This window comes from Tachypleus tridentatus, chromosome 11 (assembly GCF_004210375.1).
Source record: "Tachypleus tridentatus isolate NWPU-2018 chromosome 11, ASM421037v1, whole genome shotgun sequence".
Lineage (NCBI taxonomy): Eukaryota > Metazoa > Arthropoda > Merostomata > Xiphosura > Limulidae > Tachypleus > Tachypleus tridentatus.
In genome coordinates this window covers 33,990,521-34,008,772 of record NC_134835.1, presented here as the reverse complement: position 1 = coordinate 34,008,772, position 18,252 = coordinate 33,990,521, and the positions used below count along the sequence as shown (strand labels likewise).

The 18,252-nt window shown below is 31.4% G+C and overlaps 2 protein-coding genes across 19 annotated transcripts in view; one reads left to right on the top strand and one right to left on the bottom strand.

Moving 5' to 3' along the window:
* The first annotated feature begins 2,317 nt into the window (after positions 1-2,317).
* LOC143231898 (AN1-type zinc finger protein 6-like) lies at positions 2,318-12,992 on the top strand. Of its 10 annotated transcripts, none has more exons than XM_076466704.1 (7): positions 2,359-2,473; positions 4,225-4,286; positions 4,489-4,579; positions 4,889-5,103; positions 5,777-5,907; positions 9,512-9,677; positions 10,586-12,992. In XM_076466704.1, the coding sequence occupies exons 3-7, from the start codon at positions 4,545-4,547 to the stop codon at positions 10,732-10,734; spliced, it is 696 nt and encodes a 231-aa protein (XP_076322819.1). In that variant the 5' UTR covers positions 2,359-2,473; positions 4,225-4,286; positions 4,489-4,544; the 3' UTR covers positions 10,735-12,992. The 10 variants fall into 10 exon arrangements, with proteins under 10 accessions (XP_076322822.1, XP_076322814.1, XP_076322815.1 ...); XM_076466701.1 differs by having other exon boundaries at positions 2,367-2,473; positions 4,080-4,286; XM_076466702.1 differs by having other exon boundaries at positions 2,368-2,473; positions 4,083-4,286.
* A 2,773-nt stretch (positions 12,993-15,765) lies between these two features.
* Positions 15,766-18,252, bottom strand: part of LOC143231897 (ataxin-7-like protein 3) — a 60,233-nt gene continuing 57,746 nt past the window's right edge. For 8 of the 9 annotated variants that reach the window (XM_076466689.1, XM_076466690.1, XM_076466694.1 and 5 more), the window contains 2 exons: positions 17,597-17,751; positions 15,766-16,383 (listed from right to left, as the gene is read on the bottom strand). In XM_076466689.1, the coding sequence (XP_076322804.1) occupies positions 16,220-16,383; positions 17,597-17,751 (319 nt within the window). In that variant the 3' untranslated portion in view covers positions 15,766-16,219. The remainder of the gene's footprint in view (positions 16,384-17,596; positions 17,752-18,252) is intronic. The other variant, XM_076466692.1, reaches the window with a different exon arrangement.

The window sequence follows — 18,252 nt, the reverse complement described above, 5'->3', positions numbered from 1 at the left end:
GTATAACTGAAATCAAGTACTCCTCACGAAAAATAGAATAAATTAATGAATAAAAGTATTGTCACATAATATGCATTTCACTTTGAGATAATAAATCAGTCACTTTTGAAGGCTTTTTTTGTTTGTTTTGAATTAAGCACAAAACTACACAATGGGCTATCTGTGCTCTGCCCACCACGAGTATCGAAACCCGGTTTTTAGTGTGGAAGTCCGCAGACATACCGCTGTGCCACTGGGGGGGGGGCACTTTTGAAGGCATTCCTACACAAAGATAAATATTTCATCCTTACATCAAATACTTGTTCAATAGATTGTTCTTTAAGGGTCATGTTTTAATATAATATCCTTCTTTAAATACCTTGGTTGTTCCTATGAAGTTTCCTTGTTCTCCTTTATTCCACTGGGATACTCGCGTGATGTTCTCAGATCAGATGCACAGATTTACCTTTCAAGTAGTAACCAGAAATAACAGGAGGAACAAACAGGAAATGTGGTATTAAATGAGCTGTGATTTTGATTAAACTGGAGGGAGGTAAGAAAGTTTATAATAAAGTATAACACAGTATCTGTTTCAGAAACAATCAGAGTAATTAGTCCACATGTGAAATATTTTGTGATATTCTGCAGAGTTTCTGTTGTTTTCCTAGAAACAAGAAAAACATATCATTATATGTATGATTCTATAACGGTATCCGTCTTAATGTGCATGTGCAATTTGGTGCTTTTGAAAAATCTCTTCTTTGTGAAAACTTATGTAACACCATAAGAATAATAGGATAATGACCTGGAACGTTGGTAGGTACAGTTAATAACAGGATAATGGCCTGGAACGTTGGTAGGTACAGTTAATAATAGGATAATGGCCTAGAACGTTGGTAGGTACAGTTAATAACAGGATAATGGCCTGGAACGTTGGTAGGTACAGTTAATAACAGGATAATGGCCTGGAACGTTGGTGGGTACAGTTAAAGGAATTTATCCACATTTATTGACCAGCATTCGATTTTGAAAAACTGCACTTCAACTCCAGATAATTTACAATACAACTTTTATTTTAACCGACGTTTTGCCTTTGCGACTTCCTTGGGGCTGGTATATAAATCTGTTTAATATTACAATATTCGAAATTGCACAAACGCATATGTGTAAAATGCCTAAAACTTCTTGGTGTACATGAAATGTTGATCGTACTAACTAAATGAAACGGTAAATGTGGGTGTTTTCTTATAGCAAACCCACATCGGGCTATCTGCTGAGTCCGCCGAAGGGGAATCGAACCTCTGATTTTAGCGCTATAAATCCGTAGACTTACCGCTGTACCAGCGGGGGAACCGAAACGATAATTACTGAATGTGTCTTTGCATACCATATTCGAATTGATACTAAAATTACAGAGTTATCTAAATCCATCGTGCTGTAATTTCCTCTGCTAATTCTGTTTAAACGACATGTTCATTAACTAGTAACCTTTAGTCTGTGGTGTAGGCTAGTATTGTCTAAAAAAATCACTAAAATATTATATTACTTATCAATTGATATATGTTACGTGTCTGTTTTTTATTCCTATTTCAGAACTTGGTGAGTCAATAGAGACCACAATATGAATACATATATGTAGATACGGAACTGTTTCTCGTACCTTATTCTCTTCATAGTGATGTTGGAACTCTTTTGTGTGTGCGCACTTTGAACATTAAAATTATAATGTGCCTAAAATATGTAATCCCAACTAACACAGTGAGGGCGTTATAAAGTTACGGTCAATCCCACTATTCGTTGGTAAAAAAGTAGCCCAAGAGTTGGCGGTGATGACTAGCTGCTTTCCCTCTCGTCTTACACTGCTAAATTAGGGATGGCTTGCGCAGATAGCCCTCGTTTAGCTTTGCGCGAAATTTATTAACAAGCAAACAAACATTCTTAAGGATTTATATTAATTTAACTTGCGTACTTTTCGTAATGGAGCATTTCTGAAACTCGAAGGATTTTAATAAAGTACATATACGCTGTGTATAACAACTTCAGTTTCACGTACTCGATTTTGAAAGAACTGGATTTAAGAAACCACCAACTTCTAGCAAAAGTTTGTGCTACCAAGGCTAGCACAATCACGATAGTGTCTTTCACGAATCTAATTTCGTAAGCAATCGTAACAATTTTGATTAACGTCATTTCAACGTTAGATACGTTTTTGATTTTTATAAAAGCTGAGTAGTCATAGGTGTCGTCATAGAAATCACATGGGTGTTGCGTATGAGGTCGAACTTTTGAGACTTAGCATCATTTTAACCAATCATATATTACTATTATATCACGTGAATACTACGTGTGACGTTGACAAAAGCTTCAGAAATCCTCGAGGTTAGTCAATTGAAGACGAAGAAAGGTGGTTGTTGGTAGCGGTGTTAGGGAAGGTTGAACAGTACATATAAGTAATAGAATATTTATTCAAGATTTCGCCCTTTGTAATTTCGAGGTTTGTGTTCACTAGAAATTTACAAATAATTGTGTTTACGTGTAAAATCCGATAACTTCTTTTGTTCATTCTTATGTTTATTCTTTATTCAAGTAATAGGGCCGTTAATTTACTAGTTACGTAGTTGTAGTACTGACGTTAGTAGTAATCTAGTAGTGGTACAGCAACGCGTATACGCCACAGAGTAGTACAAGCTATGCTTACAGACTTAGGCTTAGTCATTTTGTAGACGCCATATTGTCAGTGAATCATAATACTTAAACATAGGAAAGAATATATTGTAAGTGATTAAGAAGTGTGAATGGGTAAATTTCATAAGTATTGATTCATTTTGTTTTAAGTTTAATATAAGATTTACTCAAAATTTATCAGGGAAGATATTCCACAAATTAAATGAATTAGTATTTTCAAGTTATGAAATTGCATGTAACGAAGTAGGTTTAAATTTTTTGTTAACAATTTGAGTTTGACTTTCTTTATCTTTAATGTAATTTAAGCAAAAATTTTTCTGGCGCTTTCTGACACGGGCAAGTTTTGATTTTTCCATTGCAGTTTCTGGAAGGTATATGTATCTTAAGAGTTATTTGTAATCATTATATATTATTAGACTGGCTGTTTTAAAAGTTGTATTTAACAAGCTTAATTCAGATTGTAACTATTATAATTTGGAATGGAATAACTTTAACAAAGTTATTAAAGAAAGTACTAAAGATGTACGAGTTAATCAGTGTCTAAACTAATGCACCCAAGCAGTGTGTTGTTACTAGTGGTAGGACAAATTGGATTTTAGGTTGTAGCTGCAGATATATTGAATATAAGTCTAAAGAGGTTATAATTTCATTGTACAGGTCACTGGTTAGGCCACATTAAAAATATTGTGTTCAGTTTTGGGCTCCTTACCTTAGGAAAAACGTCAAATTGTTGGAAAGAGTTCTGAGAAGGGTTACTAGAATTGTGCCTGGGATAGGAGGGTTGTGTTAGAAGATATTTAAATCTCTTAGTTTGTCTTTTCTTGAAAAAAATAACTTACGGGAGATGTGATTGAAGAGTTTGTAAAGGGGATTGAGAGTGTTGAGATATTCTTTTTCATTTTTAATAGTGAGAATAATAGGAATAAGGGGCACAAATAAATTTTGGCAGGGTAGGAGACATCTGTAACTTATTTTTCTAATAGGATGGTAGGCCTTTGAAGTGGGCTGTTTTCTACTGTTGTAGAGGCAGTACGTTTAAAGTGAGTTTTAAAGTTATGAGTGGTAAGGGTTGGCTTTAAGAATTTTTTAAAAACTATTTGAATGTAGTTTATAGGATGGATAAATAGGTTCCTTGTTGTCCCAAAATTTAAGATTAGTATTGAGTTAGGAGTAAACAAATATATTTGTTTTATGATTCCTTTGGTGTTATAATTAAGATATGAACAAAAGTAACACTAAATTGTAATCATTCATTATTCTGAATGAAACTTTTTAATTTCATGATAAATATACAAAAATGTTAGAAAATATAGTAGCATGTTTACATGCCCAGTTTGAGGTGAAACTAATTATACTGAGAAAAATCTAGTTTGAAATAAATTGAATATATTTATTTTAATTTGTCAATTTTTAAGAAGAGGGGTTGCCAGTAGCATCTCAGTTGCAGAGAAATTTAAAAAGTCCTTATGAGTTGAGAACTTCTGAGTGAATATGAAATGTGATAAGATTACAAGATATCTGTAATATGTAGTACTCATAATGATATCAATGGTCTTCAAGCTGGCTGGGGTACCCGTTGTGATTGAGACTGTTTACGTTACCAAGTTTTGTTCTGGATTGGAGTAAGTAATTTGTTTAATCAGTTTTTATGTTGTCACTATATGTATATTGTATTAATATTCAGGGTTTATACTGGGAGTTATATGACTTGTAGCCCTCCTGTTGCACTGTGGGACTAATACTGCTATAAACTGTTTCAATATCTATGATGGGCAGAGAACAGATAGCTCATTGTATAGTTTTGTGCTTAATTTCAAACAAAAGAACTCTGCAGCCTTTTGGTGTTAATAAGACCTTGGGGTTTGCCAGCTGAGAAGAGGATGATCCTGCTTCATGAAAGATTGGTGATTATGTGGTGAGTTTGGCAGTTGAAGGGAAGGTGGCTTTTGAGTTATCATAACTTCTTAAGTAATTTTGATGGGAATAAACTTCAGTGTCTGGGTGAAAATGACTTTGGTTGATCAGTCTTTTTAAGGAATCTAAACACTGAACAAAAGTCTTGAAGGATTTTGATTTCATTGTTTAGGTCTCTTTCTAGGCTGCATTTAGTATACTGTGTTCAACCTTGGTCTATTTAGGAAGATTTTGTAACTGTATATATATGTCTCGAGTATTCTTACTATAAAGACAAGGATGTTTTGCTTCAACAATTATTTTTTTTCAGGATTATTCAGTTCAGTCATAAGCACCGTATCAAGTGGAAGGTGATGGAGCGAGATACGAATCAGATGTCACAGAATGCTCCAATGTGTAGATCTGGTTGTGGATTTTATGGAAGTCCTGCTACAGATGGACTCTGTTCACAGTGCTACAAAGATGCAGTGAAAAGAAAACAGTCTATGTCTAACAATGGAATCTCAGGCCATCTTAATTCTTCTGGTGAGAATGAAGTTAAAGAATTTCCAAATTGACATTGAATGATAAATGGTTGTTTCTGGTTTCATCAATACCTAATGCTGTTTTTGTATCCTGGAAAGTTGAAGTGATATTTTATAAAATTAGTGAAGTGAATCTAAGAAGTTTGTTTTTATAAGACTTGCTTTCAATAACCAAATGTGAACACTCATCTTTTTTCATTTTTATTGACTTTTTATGTTGTACTAAACACTAAAAAGGAACATTAATGCTGAAACTTTGTAAGTGCTGCAAGATGTCTTTTTTTAGTCAGTAACAGGATGAAGTTTGGTTGTCATGGAAAAGATCACAAAACCATGAAAGGCCTCCTCCATCTGCAAATCACCAAAGCTGAACAGACGTTTTTGTAAAAAAAATAAAAACACTTCAACACAGGTGTCCCACTGTATGTAGCTTTGGGCATAGCAAAGAAACCTAACATTTTGGTCACTTAGATAGTTGGACTAATCAAAAACACTGATTTCATGTAGTTGATTATTTTAATAATAGTTGGTTTAGTCAATTTCAGTTACTAAATTCTTGGAATGATTGGAAATAGTTATCAGAAAACTAATCTGTACATTAAAAAGTGCATAAAACCAAACATTCTTCAGAAACATGGTTCTGTAAGCTTCAGTTGGTGTTTTCTTTGTTCCAGCTCAAGGACCAACCAATGATGGAATAGGTATAGGAGCTACTTCATCACCTGAGAAAGCTTTAAGTACTGCTTCACCCACCATACCTTCAGCTATTATTTCCAGTAGCACCCAGGAGTTGGAAGTTTCAAAGGTATGGTAATTGTAAAAGATGGGTTAATGATTTAGACCATTTGTGAAGAATGATACACCAACAAATACGTATGTTGTAACTAATTTGAACCCAGACGTTATGCTTGCTTAGGTTTGGTCATATGTTGACAATGTTTACATTATGGTATATCTGTCAGTGACATAAGTGTGATAACCAACAGACATTATTTGTTGGTAAATTTAATCATATTTACTGAAGATTGTTGGTGTCTGATACTGAACAGGTTAAAGTGGACATGTTGTGATCTTTAAGTGTTATATTGAAATAACTTGCCATCTAAACATAGTAGTATGGTATAAAACATTTCATTTATTAATTTGTTTTTGGTAGTGAATATTATGTGTGAGACCTGATATTTTGTTTGGTATATTTTCTAATTTTTCAGCACCATTCTCTGATGTAATGAGTAACATAAGTTACTTGTTATAGTCCAGGTATTACTAAGACAAAAGTGTAATTTTTATCATTGTCAATGTTTTTCTATTTATGAAAATATGAAGTAGATAGTCAAACCTACTTGTCATATCCTGTTTTTTCAAAATTCACCAGTCTTAATATAAATTCTTGCCCTTGGACCAGTCAACACTTTAGACTCCATGTATTAACACTTTTGCAACGGGCTTGATATAACATGCACGAGTTTGTCTACACATTATAGTTTGTGACACAGCATGTAAATCTTCACAAAATTTAATAGATGCTTAAGTAAAAGTTACAATTATTTTGTACACAAAAACAAGTTTTTGATAAAATAAATTTACTAAAAATTTATAGGAAAATAATCCGTTTCATTACTAGTCTAATTACAGTGATTTCGTGTTATGATTTTAAATACAAAGTATTCTTCTATCCCAAAAATCTCATATTTGCATAATCTCTAAAACCTCATGTATTCACTTAAGTGTTCATAGTATTTATTTTCTGTGCTCTGTGGGGTCTCACTTGACCAACCTCATAAATATAAAGAAAAAAATGTTTTTTGTGCTAGAATGACCACATACTATAATACAAATGTCTAGTCTAAGTGTAGTCATTATTTTTCATTATATTGACCTTCCAGTCATGCCTAGCAATATAGAACAGTAACTTGTTCAAACAATTCGTTTCTCGCAATGACCTTTGTTTTCAGTTTGTTGGACGTGGGTTGTTAAGCCTTTTCATATTTCATGTGTGAAGGATGATACCAAACAGTTTTTAGGTTTTATATATAGTTAAATAACCAAAATATTACAAGTACATTGATATTGTAGAATTCCATTAATTTATTAAGCTCAGTAATTAAGATATGTATTGATTTAAATAAAAAAAATGAAACTTTGAGCAGACTAAATACTTCATTGAAATCTTGGATCAGAAGAACATTATAGCATTTTCGAAGATCAAAATGGCTGAGAAAAACCACTAGGGGGTCATTCTAAGCTGTTTGGTTATTCACGTGTCATAAATTGAAGTAAATGTATATAAAGAAGTTTCCAAAAATGGAAAGAAGTGAATGGGGCCATTGTGGTTAATTTGGTGCATAAGCCATATCTCAGCAAAAACAGTTAAATTCTAGCTTGATAATATTAGTAATTTGAGTTCCTAATTTGCAAGAAACTACAGACTTAGTATTCTGACATTACAAACATCTAATTTTAAACAGCTCTGTATTTAGCATACCACGTGACTCACTAAACTCTATATTTGGATGTGTTCTTTAAATATTTACTTTTAAGAAATTCATCTACGATTTTATACCAAACATATTGACAAATGTATAAATTAGTAAAAAATTTTGAATGCATGTCAGATATGATGACATGGATTTTGACTCGTGACCCATTGCAAAAAGGTTTATAGCTGAATCTTCTATTTTGCTATTGTATTTTTACTTTGTCATTAATTCTTTTTGTAAATAAAACACATGAAGCACTCAAATATTGTAACTAATAGCACTGACATCTACATTATCTAATATTATTTCGATTTGTATTTGTTAAAATAATCAGGCTTGTAATTTTTCCTTCATTAATATAACTGTTATCAAAAGTAATGTTTTAACTTTGAAAATTAAAGTAATTGCTAACAAAAATATTGAAGTTCATTCTTGAACATATGAACTCAATAAAAAACCTATTTTATTGGATTACTGTTGCCAAAAATCAGTACTAAAATGTTTTTCAAATCTTGGCCAGTCTGTAGAACAGAAAACCAAAGCTGTTATAAACAGGATGTTGGATATTATCCAACTATAGGGTGAAATATTAGTTATCACTTCAGGTACTCCTGTAAGTTTGAAAACGTTTTTGTAAGTGTATGTAGTTTTTTTACATTATGAAAGTTGCTGTTTGTGGAAATCTTCAACAGTATGTAAATTGTGTATCAGTTTCTTAGTAAAGCATGATCAACATATTTTATTCTGTAAAACAGGTGTATAATCAGATTATGTAGTGGGATATGCTAACCACTAGGGGGTATTTCCTAGGAAATGTGGTTTATTTTGAAACTGAGTAAAATGCTTTTAATGTGAATTGTGTATTTTGAATCTAATATTAATTGTATTTATCTGAAATGTAAGGATCGGTGCAATTTGTATGCACAATATGTGATAAATTGTACATTTGTATGAATTTTAGGAGGAACCAATATTGTATTGTCCAGGTATGGACTGTAATAAGATATAACTAGGAAATGAGCTAGAAAAAAGTGGATCAGGTTATGCGAAAAGATGGATACAAAGATGAAACACAGCTGTAATACTTGCTCTTTAGGTTAGGTTTTTATAGTTTAATATGGACTATTTACATAAATGTCTGTAAAATTAACTGGTACAATATTTTATAAGATTATACTTGTGTTACTGGCATGGGAGCTTGAATTTTGTTGAATGTGTTCTTCACTGTAAAGACAAAAATCCTCTTTTGCAATATTGTTTGAAGACTCAACATTTTACTGTGTATGTAATGACAAATAAACCTTTATTTATTTTGGCCAACAGTTTCTGCTGTGATTTCATCTGGACTAATACAAAAATTGTTTAACACTTGTACGAAAAGACGTTTCTAGTCCTGATTTCTCCAAGCCCGTTCCCCTGGCTGTGGTTTTGCTAGATAGTGGATAGGGACAGTGGGAATCTCGTTAATCCATTCATTAATGGATTTAAATGGCAATTTCATTTAAATACAAAATTATTAGCCTAATATTAATAACCTTTCAAGTTGCTCTGGGGCCTATTAGGACCTACTTTTCGTATGAGTGTTCTAAGGAAACGTATATTTTCAAACTGAACCATTTTTGTTTTGCTAGCCTAGATGGAGTCACAACAGTAAAACATCAACTAATACAGGTTTGTCATTTAAATACTTAATATAATGATTTTAGAAGCTGCTGGAAGATTTAAAAAAAAAATTGGGATATTGTTAGTAAGCTGTTTAACAAATATTTTAATTTATTTGTAGATTTAGCAGCCAGTTGTTTTATGTAGAAGTTCTGCAGATCTAATTTTGTACATAACTGTTTTATAAGACTCGAGTGTACTAGCATGAAAAAGGCTGCGTATTTTTTATTTTCTCATAAAATTTAGTATGAAATTTGCTTTTTTCAGTCTCCCAGTCATCAGGACAAAGACATCGATCATTGTTTTGCTACACCTTCCTCTTCCAGTAATAATGCTGAATCAGAAATATCAAGTCAACCCAATAAAGTATCTACTAAAGATAAGAAAACAAAGAATAGGTGTCATATGTGTCGTAAGAAGGTCGGGCTCACAGGTTAGTACTAGGACGGTGTTAAAACTTGTAGTTTGCCATAATGTTTTTTTTTATTTCAAATCAAATATTTTGATGTTGATGTTACAAATATTAAATGTAACCAGCAGTAATTACAGAAATGAACTTGGATACAACAGAGGTAAATTTATTTTTTTTATATGAATGGAGAAAGCTGCATGCAGCTGCTAAAAGTGACCTTTGATCCCTTTGAAATATTAGTGTAAGCTATGAAGAATATTTTCCACTGTATTTTGAAGGGATTGTAATGACATTGTTTTGTAAAGTTTGTGTGAGATCTTTCAAGACTCATTTTTGTAGCAGTGGTAGATCAGATTAGAGCTTGTACTTTTGTCTCTTGTAATCATATTGAATGTACTGTAGTTAAATACACCTGTAAGTTATTTCTGACAAAATCATGACTAAGTTTTTCAGTTTTCTCTCAAATTGGCCAACATTGCAGTTTTCATTAGATATAGTCAGGGTTATTCATTGATATACCACAGTAAAATGGTTGTAAGGTTTAAAAATGTTTTCTTTATTCTTATAAACAACAGTTGACATTATTAAAATACGTTTCAGAAATATATATATATAATTAGCAGCAGCTGAGTATAATGAATTAGTTGAAGTTCATATTGGATGTATAATTTAAATCATACTTTATTAAAAACAGTTGATAGTGTTCTTGTTTTTTTAAGAATTATGCAAAGTGTTTTGCAATCATTAATAAGAACGGGCTCATAAGGGTAGTTTTACTCATTAATAAAAAGGGTTTGTTCAAAATAATCTTTAGTTGCTTCTGGTACTGACTGAAATCTGTTTTTCAATGTAAAAAAACAAATTGTATAATACCGTATCTATATATAAATGTATATCCGTGGTGTTTAAAATTTTCTTTTTATCTGAAGGTTTCTATTGTCGTTGCGGTGGACTTTTTTGCAGTTTGCACAGATATTCAGATGAACACAATTGTACTTTTGACTATAAAATGTTGGGAGCTAAGGAAATAAGGAAGAATAACCCTCTTGTTGTTGGTGAAAAGATTCAGAAGCTATGATAGGGTGAATTCACATTTTATTATGTCTAGCATGATGGGTGGAACCCTAGTAATAAATGTACACTAGGGTTGTTCATCTTGCATTTTGACATGCAGTCATGTGCAATTGTTTGAAATCATCATAAATTTAATTCATTTTATAGTTAAACCTATATCCATATGTATCCATGGTTATAGAAACGTTGCCTTCAAAGTCTACTACACAGGTAAAGTACATTAACAAAAGGCAAATTCCCAGTATTTTCTAGGTTTTAATTTATATGCTGATTACAAACTTGCACACAGCTGTCTTTTGAACAGATGCACAAAAACAGAGAAAAGTATAGAAATGACTATATATTATTTTGAATTTATATGTATTTTTTTTTTGTCAGATGGATTTCATAACATTTGAATAAATGGCAAAATATTTTGTAATCTGTAGAGTTTAAAATACATTGATTCTGTTTCTTATGTTGTCCATTTTTGTTTTCGGAAGTAGAGCCATAAATTTCAGGAAAAACCGTGGTACATTTCTGGTGGCTACAAAATATGTACATAGAATTAGTCTTTGAAAGTATGGTTTTTGAACTGGAAACTCCAAAAAGTGTCTAACTTGTCAGTAAATTATATAACTTCAAAATAACTTGCAGACAGTACAATATAAAGTTGATTCTTGTTTGTTCCTCCTGAGGACAAAACTGTTCTGTTGAATAAAAATGATGGTTTTGTATTATCACATCATTAATTGAAGTAACTTGGATTTTTGAATTTGATAACATGCAATTGTAATCTAAAGGTAATAAGTAATTAGTAGATCTTGGAGACAGACAGTGTGTTCAGAACTTTAAGCAGTAGTTTCTTGTAGCTGTACATCTTTGAACAGTTTTCTGTGGTTATATATTTAAATATAGTTGTACACTCATTGATCACACTCAAAATTAGGAATTTAGTTTCAGTATTTTGGACGTCTACAGCAGTTGAAATTCCACTGAAGTATATTACTGAAAGTTATTCAATATTCCAAATTTACTTGTATTTATATATACATTTCTCATATGCCAATTTACCCTTTCACAACTGGTATGTATAAACATTAAAGAACTATCCAAGCTGTTAATGTTTCTCTCCCCCCTCCCTCCAGTTGAGTTTGTATGGAAATTAGTGAAATCCACATCAAAATAATACTTTTCCCACTGAAAATTTTTTGTACAGTAACATTTTATACTACGCTTTGTGGCTTAGTGCTTTTGAATTTTGTTTACAGATAATGTTTTTATTTGTCCTTGGTAGCTAGCTGCTCCTAAGAGTTTACAATTTGGCTGCTATGTTTTCTTCTGATTTACAATAATGTAATTTAATATCAAGAAATCTGCAAGAAAAACATCATCAATGTACTGAGCAAATAACATTTGTGATGACCATGAAAAATGTGGTTCAAAAGCCCTCTATCGAGAAATAAACTAGAAATTAATTTGGGTAATCATTGTCAAACTTAGTCTGTGTGTGAGTGATTAATGTATTCTAGATTATTAAAAAATGCCAACATTTGACCACTTATTTGTTGCAAATACTTCCTAATGTCCGATATCATTACTCAAGTTCATTTATATATATATTTTTTTAAGTGTGTTACTTAGGGTTATTCCATGATTTCTGATAATTTGGTGTTAGAGAACAATGTTGTTCCTTAAATGCAATATTATGGGGTGTTTGTTCTGTAATCTGTTTCTTTGAAACAGCAGTAAGAGAAAAGCTAACTTTTAAAAGTTTACATGTGGTTCAAGTTAGGTTTAAACAATGACTTAAGGAAACAGTTAAAGGGTTTACATTGTGGAATAGGCTTTTATAGCCAATAAGTAATGTTCTTACAATGAAACAGTCTTCATTATTCAAACAAAGTGGATAAATGTAGCCCTGTGTATAATATAAAGCCCTCTATCGAGAAATAAACTATAAATTAATTTGGGTAATCATTGTCAAATTTAGTCTGTGTGTGAGTGATTAATGTATTCTAGATTATTAAAAAATGCCAACATTTAAGTTTGACAAACATCTGTTACTCTTAGTTTACACTGAATGCTTAAGATTTTTTTCCTACTGCTTTGAAAAATGAAAGGTTTTATATTTGTCCTAATTTCCAGGTAGTGAAGTGTGAATGATTGTGTTAGGTAGTAAGGGAGAAAAAAACATTGTATTAACTTATTGTAAACATCATTTGCTGTCAGATCTGATTTTCATGTTCTAGGTACTTTAAATAAAAATATCTCAAGTAAAAATGTGTTTCCCATTGTACATTTGCCTTTTAGTTTTCTGTACACTATTCACGTGATTTGTGATGACCTTATAGAATATACTCTAGAAGAATTCAAAAGCTTTTCAATCAATAAAAAAAAGTTCCATTCTACAGTAGAACAGTTGACAAATTATAACAATTATGAATAATTGGATGCTCCTGTTTACAAAGAATATGGCATGAAAGATGTAGGTGATCAGATATAAAAAATGCACTTAATTTAGGAACAGGTGAAAATTATTCAATTGAATAGTAAAATATTTTTCAGACTTTTTGACTTTATAAATTTCAAAATATTCAGTACTGAGCCCAAAATATTTGAAATGATGGAAGTTGACGTGTTAACTGTCAGTATTATTAGTATTTAGATGTATGAAAGTAACATCACAACAGTGTCACTGACATTTTAGAAAAGTACAAAATATTAAACTTTCAAGCAGAACATTTTTGAAGACTGTTGGACATTACGTGCAAGAAAGTGTTTGTTTAGGGGGCTGTACATTGAGCTGCTACCCAATAACTCAAAGTTGAAAATCTTGTTTATTAGTATATTTAATATAAATACAAAACCAGTTGGAGTAATTCATGACAACAAAAGGGAGGCTACTTGCCTTGTACAAAATGGGAAAATAACAAAGTTTAAATCAGTGTTTACAGTTGAATGTGAGAAGTGCCTTTGTCAATAACATTTTATTTTGAGAGCTTTTATGCCCTTCAACAAATTTTGCTTGACTTAAGCTAGAAAGTTTTAAACTGATCAATACTGATGATTATGCACAGTCTTATAGAAATGTAATGTCATGATTCATAATTATGTACTAAACAAATGAAACGGTAGTAAATATTAGTACTATAAAACTGTCAATCTGTCTCTATCATGCACTGTCATATCATAGCAACTTGTATAATTTAAGTAATTTCTTCCAGTAAGAAGTCTGATCAAAAATTAGATATGTTTAGACTGAAATGTACAAAAAATTGAGACATGAAAAAGTTACATATTGAGTTTAGTCTTATATTTAACACTTAAATCTCATGTTTATCATCTTTATTTACTTTCATGAAACTATGGCACATGCTAAGAAATGTAATAATTGGCTTTCTCCTCAGGAAGGTGACAGGTATGCATGTGTAACTTTTTAATGTAATTGGTTTTTTCCTCAGGAAGGTGACAGGTATGCATGTGTAACTTTTTAATGTAATTGGTTTTTTCCTCAGGAAGGTGACAGGTATGCATGTGTAACTTTTTAATGTAATAATTGGTTATTTTCCTCAGGAAGGTGACAGGTATGCATGTGTAACTTTTAAATGTAATAATTGGTTATTTTCCTCAGGAAGGTGACAGGTATGCATGTGTAACTTTTTAATGTAATAATTGGTTTTTTTCCTCAGGAATGTGACAGGTATGCATGTGTAACTTTTTAATGTAATAATTGGTTTTCTCCTCAGGAATGTGACAGGTATGCATGTGTAACTTTTAAATGTAATAATTGGTTTTCTCCTCAGGAATGTGACAGGTATGCATGTGTAACTTAAATGTAATAATTGGTTTTCTCCTCAGGAATGTGACAGGTATGCATGTGTAACTTTTAAATGTAATAATTGGTTTTCTCCTCAGGAAGGTGACAGGTATGCATGTGTAACTTTTAATGAAGTAGTTGAGCAAAAATAAATTCCATATAACTTCTAACTGTTACATATAACTTCTGTTACAGTTTGGTAATAATGTGAAACCAAGTGTTGGTTTCTCATGTTCAATTTTTGTAACTTTGTTGTGTGGATTCAAGTTTTCCCATTTTAGTGGAATTTTAATTGTTAGAGGCAAATACCTCCTAAATTTTGGTATTTTTTTGGTGTATAAAAGCTCCTTAAGAAGGATGTTCAGAGAACCAGATGAGGTTAGGAATTGCTACAAAAAAAGCCTTTGTTTAAATAGATTGAAAATATCAATTATCTGTAGGGAAGAGGTTGACTTTCCTTATGTATGCAATCACTGGGTCATATTTCATACTGAATACTTGGGGTTTCCCATCTTTCATAAAGGGCTCTTAACACTAGTATTGTATAATGAACTTCAGAACCAGGCTTACTTTTCCTTGTATTTATTTTTCTTCTCGTAATTGCAGAGAATGTTAACAGAGCTGGCCAAACAGAACAAATCTTTAGAAGATGGGTAAACGTTTCCCGTTATTAAATTATTTGTATAAATTTTCCCATATTAGAGCCCCTCTCACCCTAACATTGTGATTGGTATCACCAAAAATATGTAGTGATGAAGAAAGTTTTAAGATTTAAAAAACAAAAATGACTTTATAATTTTAAACAAAGTTATAAATGTGTAACTGCATGATGGCTATCTTATTTACACCTGCCTCTATATAGCAATTATTATGATTATAAAATTAACACAATTTTAGTGTGGCAGAGATTGGATTCAAACCTGCATAATTTGTACTGGAGTGCAAAATCACACACAGAAACCCATAATACTACTTTTCTTACAAGAAGTTATATATTCTAAATACTAATGTAGTATTACATAAGTTAGTACTCAAAAAATTGTTTAATCTTGGAGAGTAGGGGGGATCTGGTTCAATCTACATTCTTAACGTCTTAGGTGGGTTATATTAGTTTCAAATAATTTGAGTTGTCGGTAACTGAATGAAAGTTAACCAAAGAGAGGACTTCACATTAACAGCAAATTTGATACTGATGTAGTAGTTTACAATATACAAAAGTCATGATTTTCTTGATAATTTGCTGGTGAAAAAACAAAAGATTGAAATTTATTTTCATAATAAAGTGCTTTACAATACATTTTACTACGTAGTCCTTTAAAAAGTGATTTAAAACAACATTTTTACTCACCATCTCCAAGTAGTTCAAGAAAAAGACAATAGCATAACCTAGATTGCTATTTTCTACTTTCATTTCATATTTCTACAAAAACAACAATGAATAATGAAGAGATTATACAAAAGAAATTATGACAGTATCGATTACATATCTTTATATAATTAAATGATGGAGACCTTACTAAAAAATAACCAACATTTGAAGTAGATAATAACAAACAGAAGGTATGTTTCCTCACACAAAACTAAAACAGGAATGTGTCATGTACAAAAAAATTATAAATATATATACCAAGAGTGTTTTGGCTAATTATAAAAACAATGAAAACTTGAATACACAAAAGAAGAACATAAGCTAGATGTCACTTGGTAAGTGGGGCTGGCTGACTAATGCCCCATGGTTCCCCATGTTTATATTACTGCCACTTGGTGGAAGACGTGATTTACTCTTTTTAGAACCTCCGCTGCGGCTCGAGTTGGATGATGCTCTCTTTTCTTTTCTTTTTGACAAAATACTGCCTATAAATTACATTTTTGAATCAAATAAGGACCACAAGTTTAGAAGGTTTTGAACATCTGCTCAACTGTTTCCATGCAGTAACATTTATCTAACACTCCATGAATAGATGCAAAAACTACTTCTAAAGTCTTATTTGGTTACCTTATTCAGTCATCACAAAACTGTTTTAATAGCTCATCACAGATATTTTTTTCAGTGGTTAGTGTGTTTAGTTTAATAGTAAATAAAACAACAATTACAATTTTAAACTTATGAAATGGTGCATATTAGCAAAGTTTAGAAAACTTAATATTATAAAAACAAATGATCAACTAAATATGTGTAATTAAAAATCAGACATTATACAAGAAATACTTATTTCTACTAACTAAATCTCTAAAGGTCAACAGTGTAATCTTTGATGGTGCAGAAAGATCCACACAAGATCTGAAATAATTCATGATGACAAGAAAGAAACCTACTTGAAGTAAAAATGTATAACAGAGGTAGCTGATCTGGGTATTAAAATAAAGTACAGAACATTTTGAATTTCCTAGGTCAGCTTCAGGTTATTTGTTAATTTGAAGATGACCTAAGAAGATTGAAACATTGTTCTGGACGTTTTTTTAAATTAAACTTTCAATACCCAGACCAGTTGTTTTTAGAATACAAAATCTGTGAAAGCTGTAATAAAATTATGGACCTATAATATTATTACTATCATTTTTTTCCATTTCCTTAAAGTTTAAGGCACTCAACTCGTAATCCGAGAGTTGCAGGTTCAAACAATGACTGATGGTTCCAAGACGTGCAGTTTTGAGAGAAGATCTGCTATTTGTCCTTACAGTTACTGTAATTACTTCTTTCATAAAAGTAGAAATATCATGTTACAGTAACATTTATTCTAAAGTTTTGGGTTGGTTCACACCAGTGAATGCCTTATCCAACAGTGCATATTCTGTAAGATAGCTGAAACAATACTGAATTTGAGTCTCCTTTAGGTGATCTAGCTAACTCAGAGATCCTTTTTTTTCAAAATGACTGAAAATGCAGCACTGCACAAAACATTTTTCTAATAGAAATTTTAAAATTAGTCTTACAAAAAATGAATAAATGGTATTGTACTCAGTAATAACATATTAATATTTTTATTCACAAAAATTCCATTTAGAGGGAAAGTAAGAATATCTTGAGGATAAGAAAGTAAAATATGAATCCAACATCACAGCTTACCTCCTGGAGCAGATCCCGAGTCTGCAGGTGAGGCGTTAGTGGAACTTCCAGTGTCCCAGCTTCTGTACATCGCTTCCTGTAAAAGCTGTGCTTGCCCTTCATCATATGTATCTATGTCTATCTGAATATCATCTGTTGTTTCAGGTAGAGTACTTCTTTAGAACAGAAATAAATATATATTTTAAATTTTGAATAGTTTAATACTATACCTTTTTAAATCTGCAGTCTCTGACATTCCATATACAGCAGATTTATAATGAGAGAAAATTTGAGTACACTGTATGTTTTTATACGAAGCTGGAATGTGTTATTAAATAATTTGCGTGTTAATATTATGTAGAAAAGTTGTTAGGTAGAAATTTTGTTTTAAAATTTTTTGTAACAGGGGGATGAACATTGGTTAAAATTCCATTTGAAAGGGATACAACTACATAACATAGCTTATATGGTTACAGGTCAGCAGCCAGAAAAAGTTTCTTCAACATACAAACGTTACTGCCTATTTAAATTATATCTTCATACTCAGAAAATTTAGCAGTCATTTTGGTCACGTTTTGAAGTGAACTTAATCCCAAAATGCTAATTAGATCCTTCCACATAAAGAAATTACTTTAAGGCATGAACTTTTCACATAATAGCTACCCAAAAACATTAAT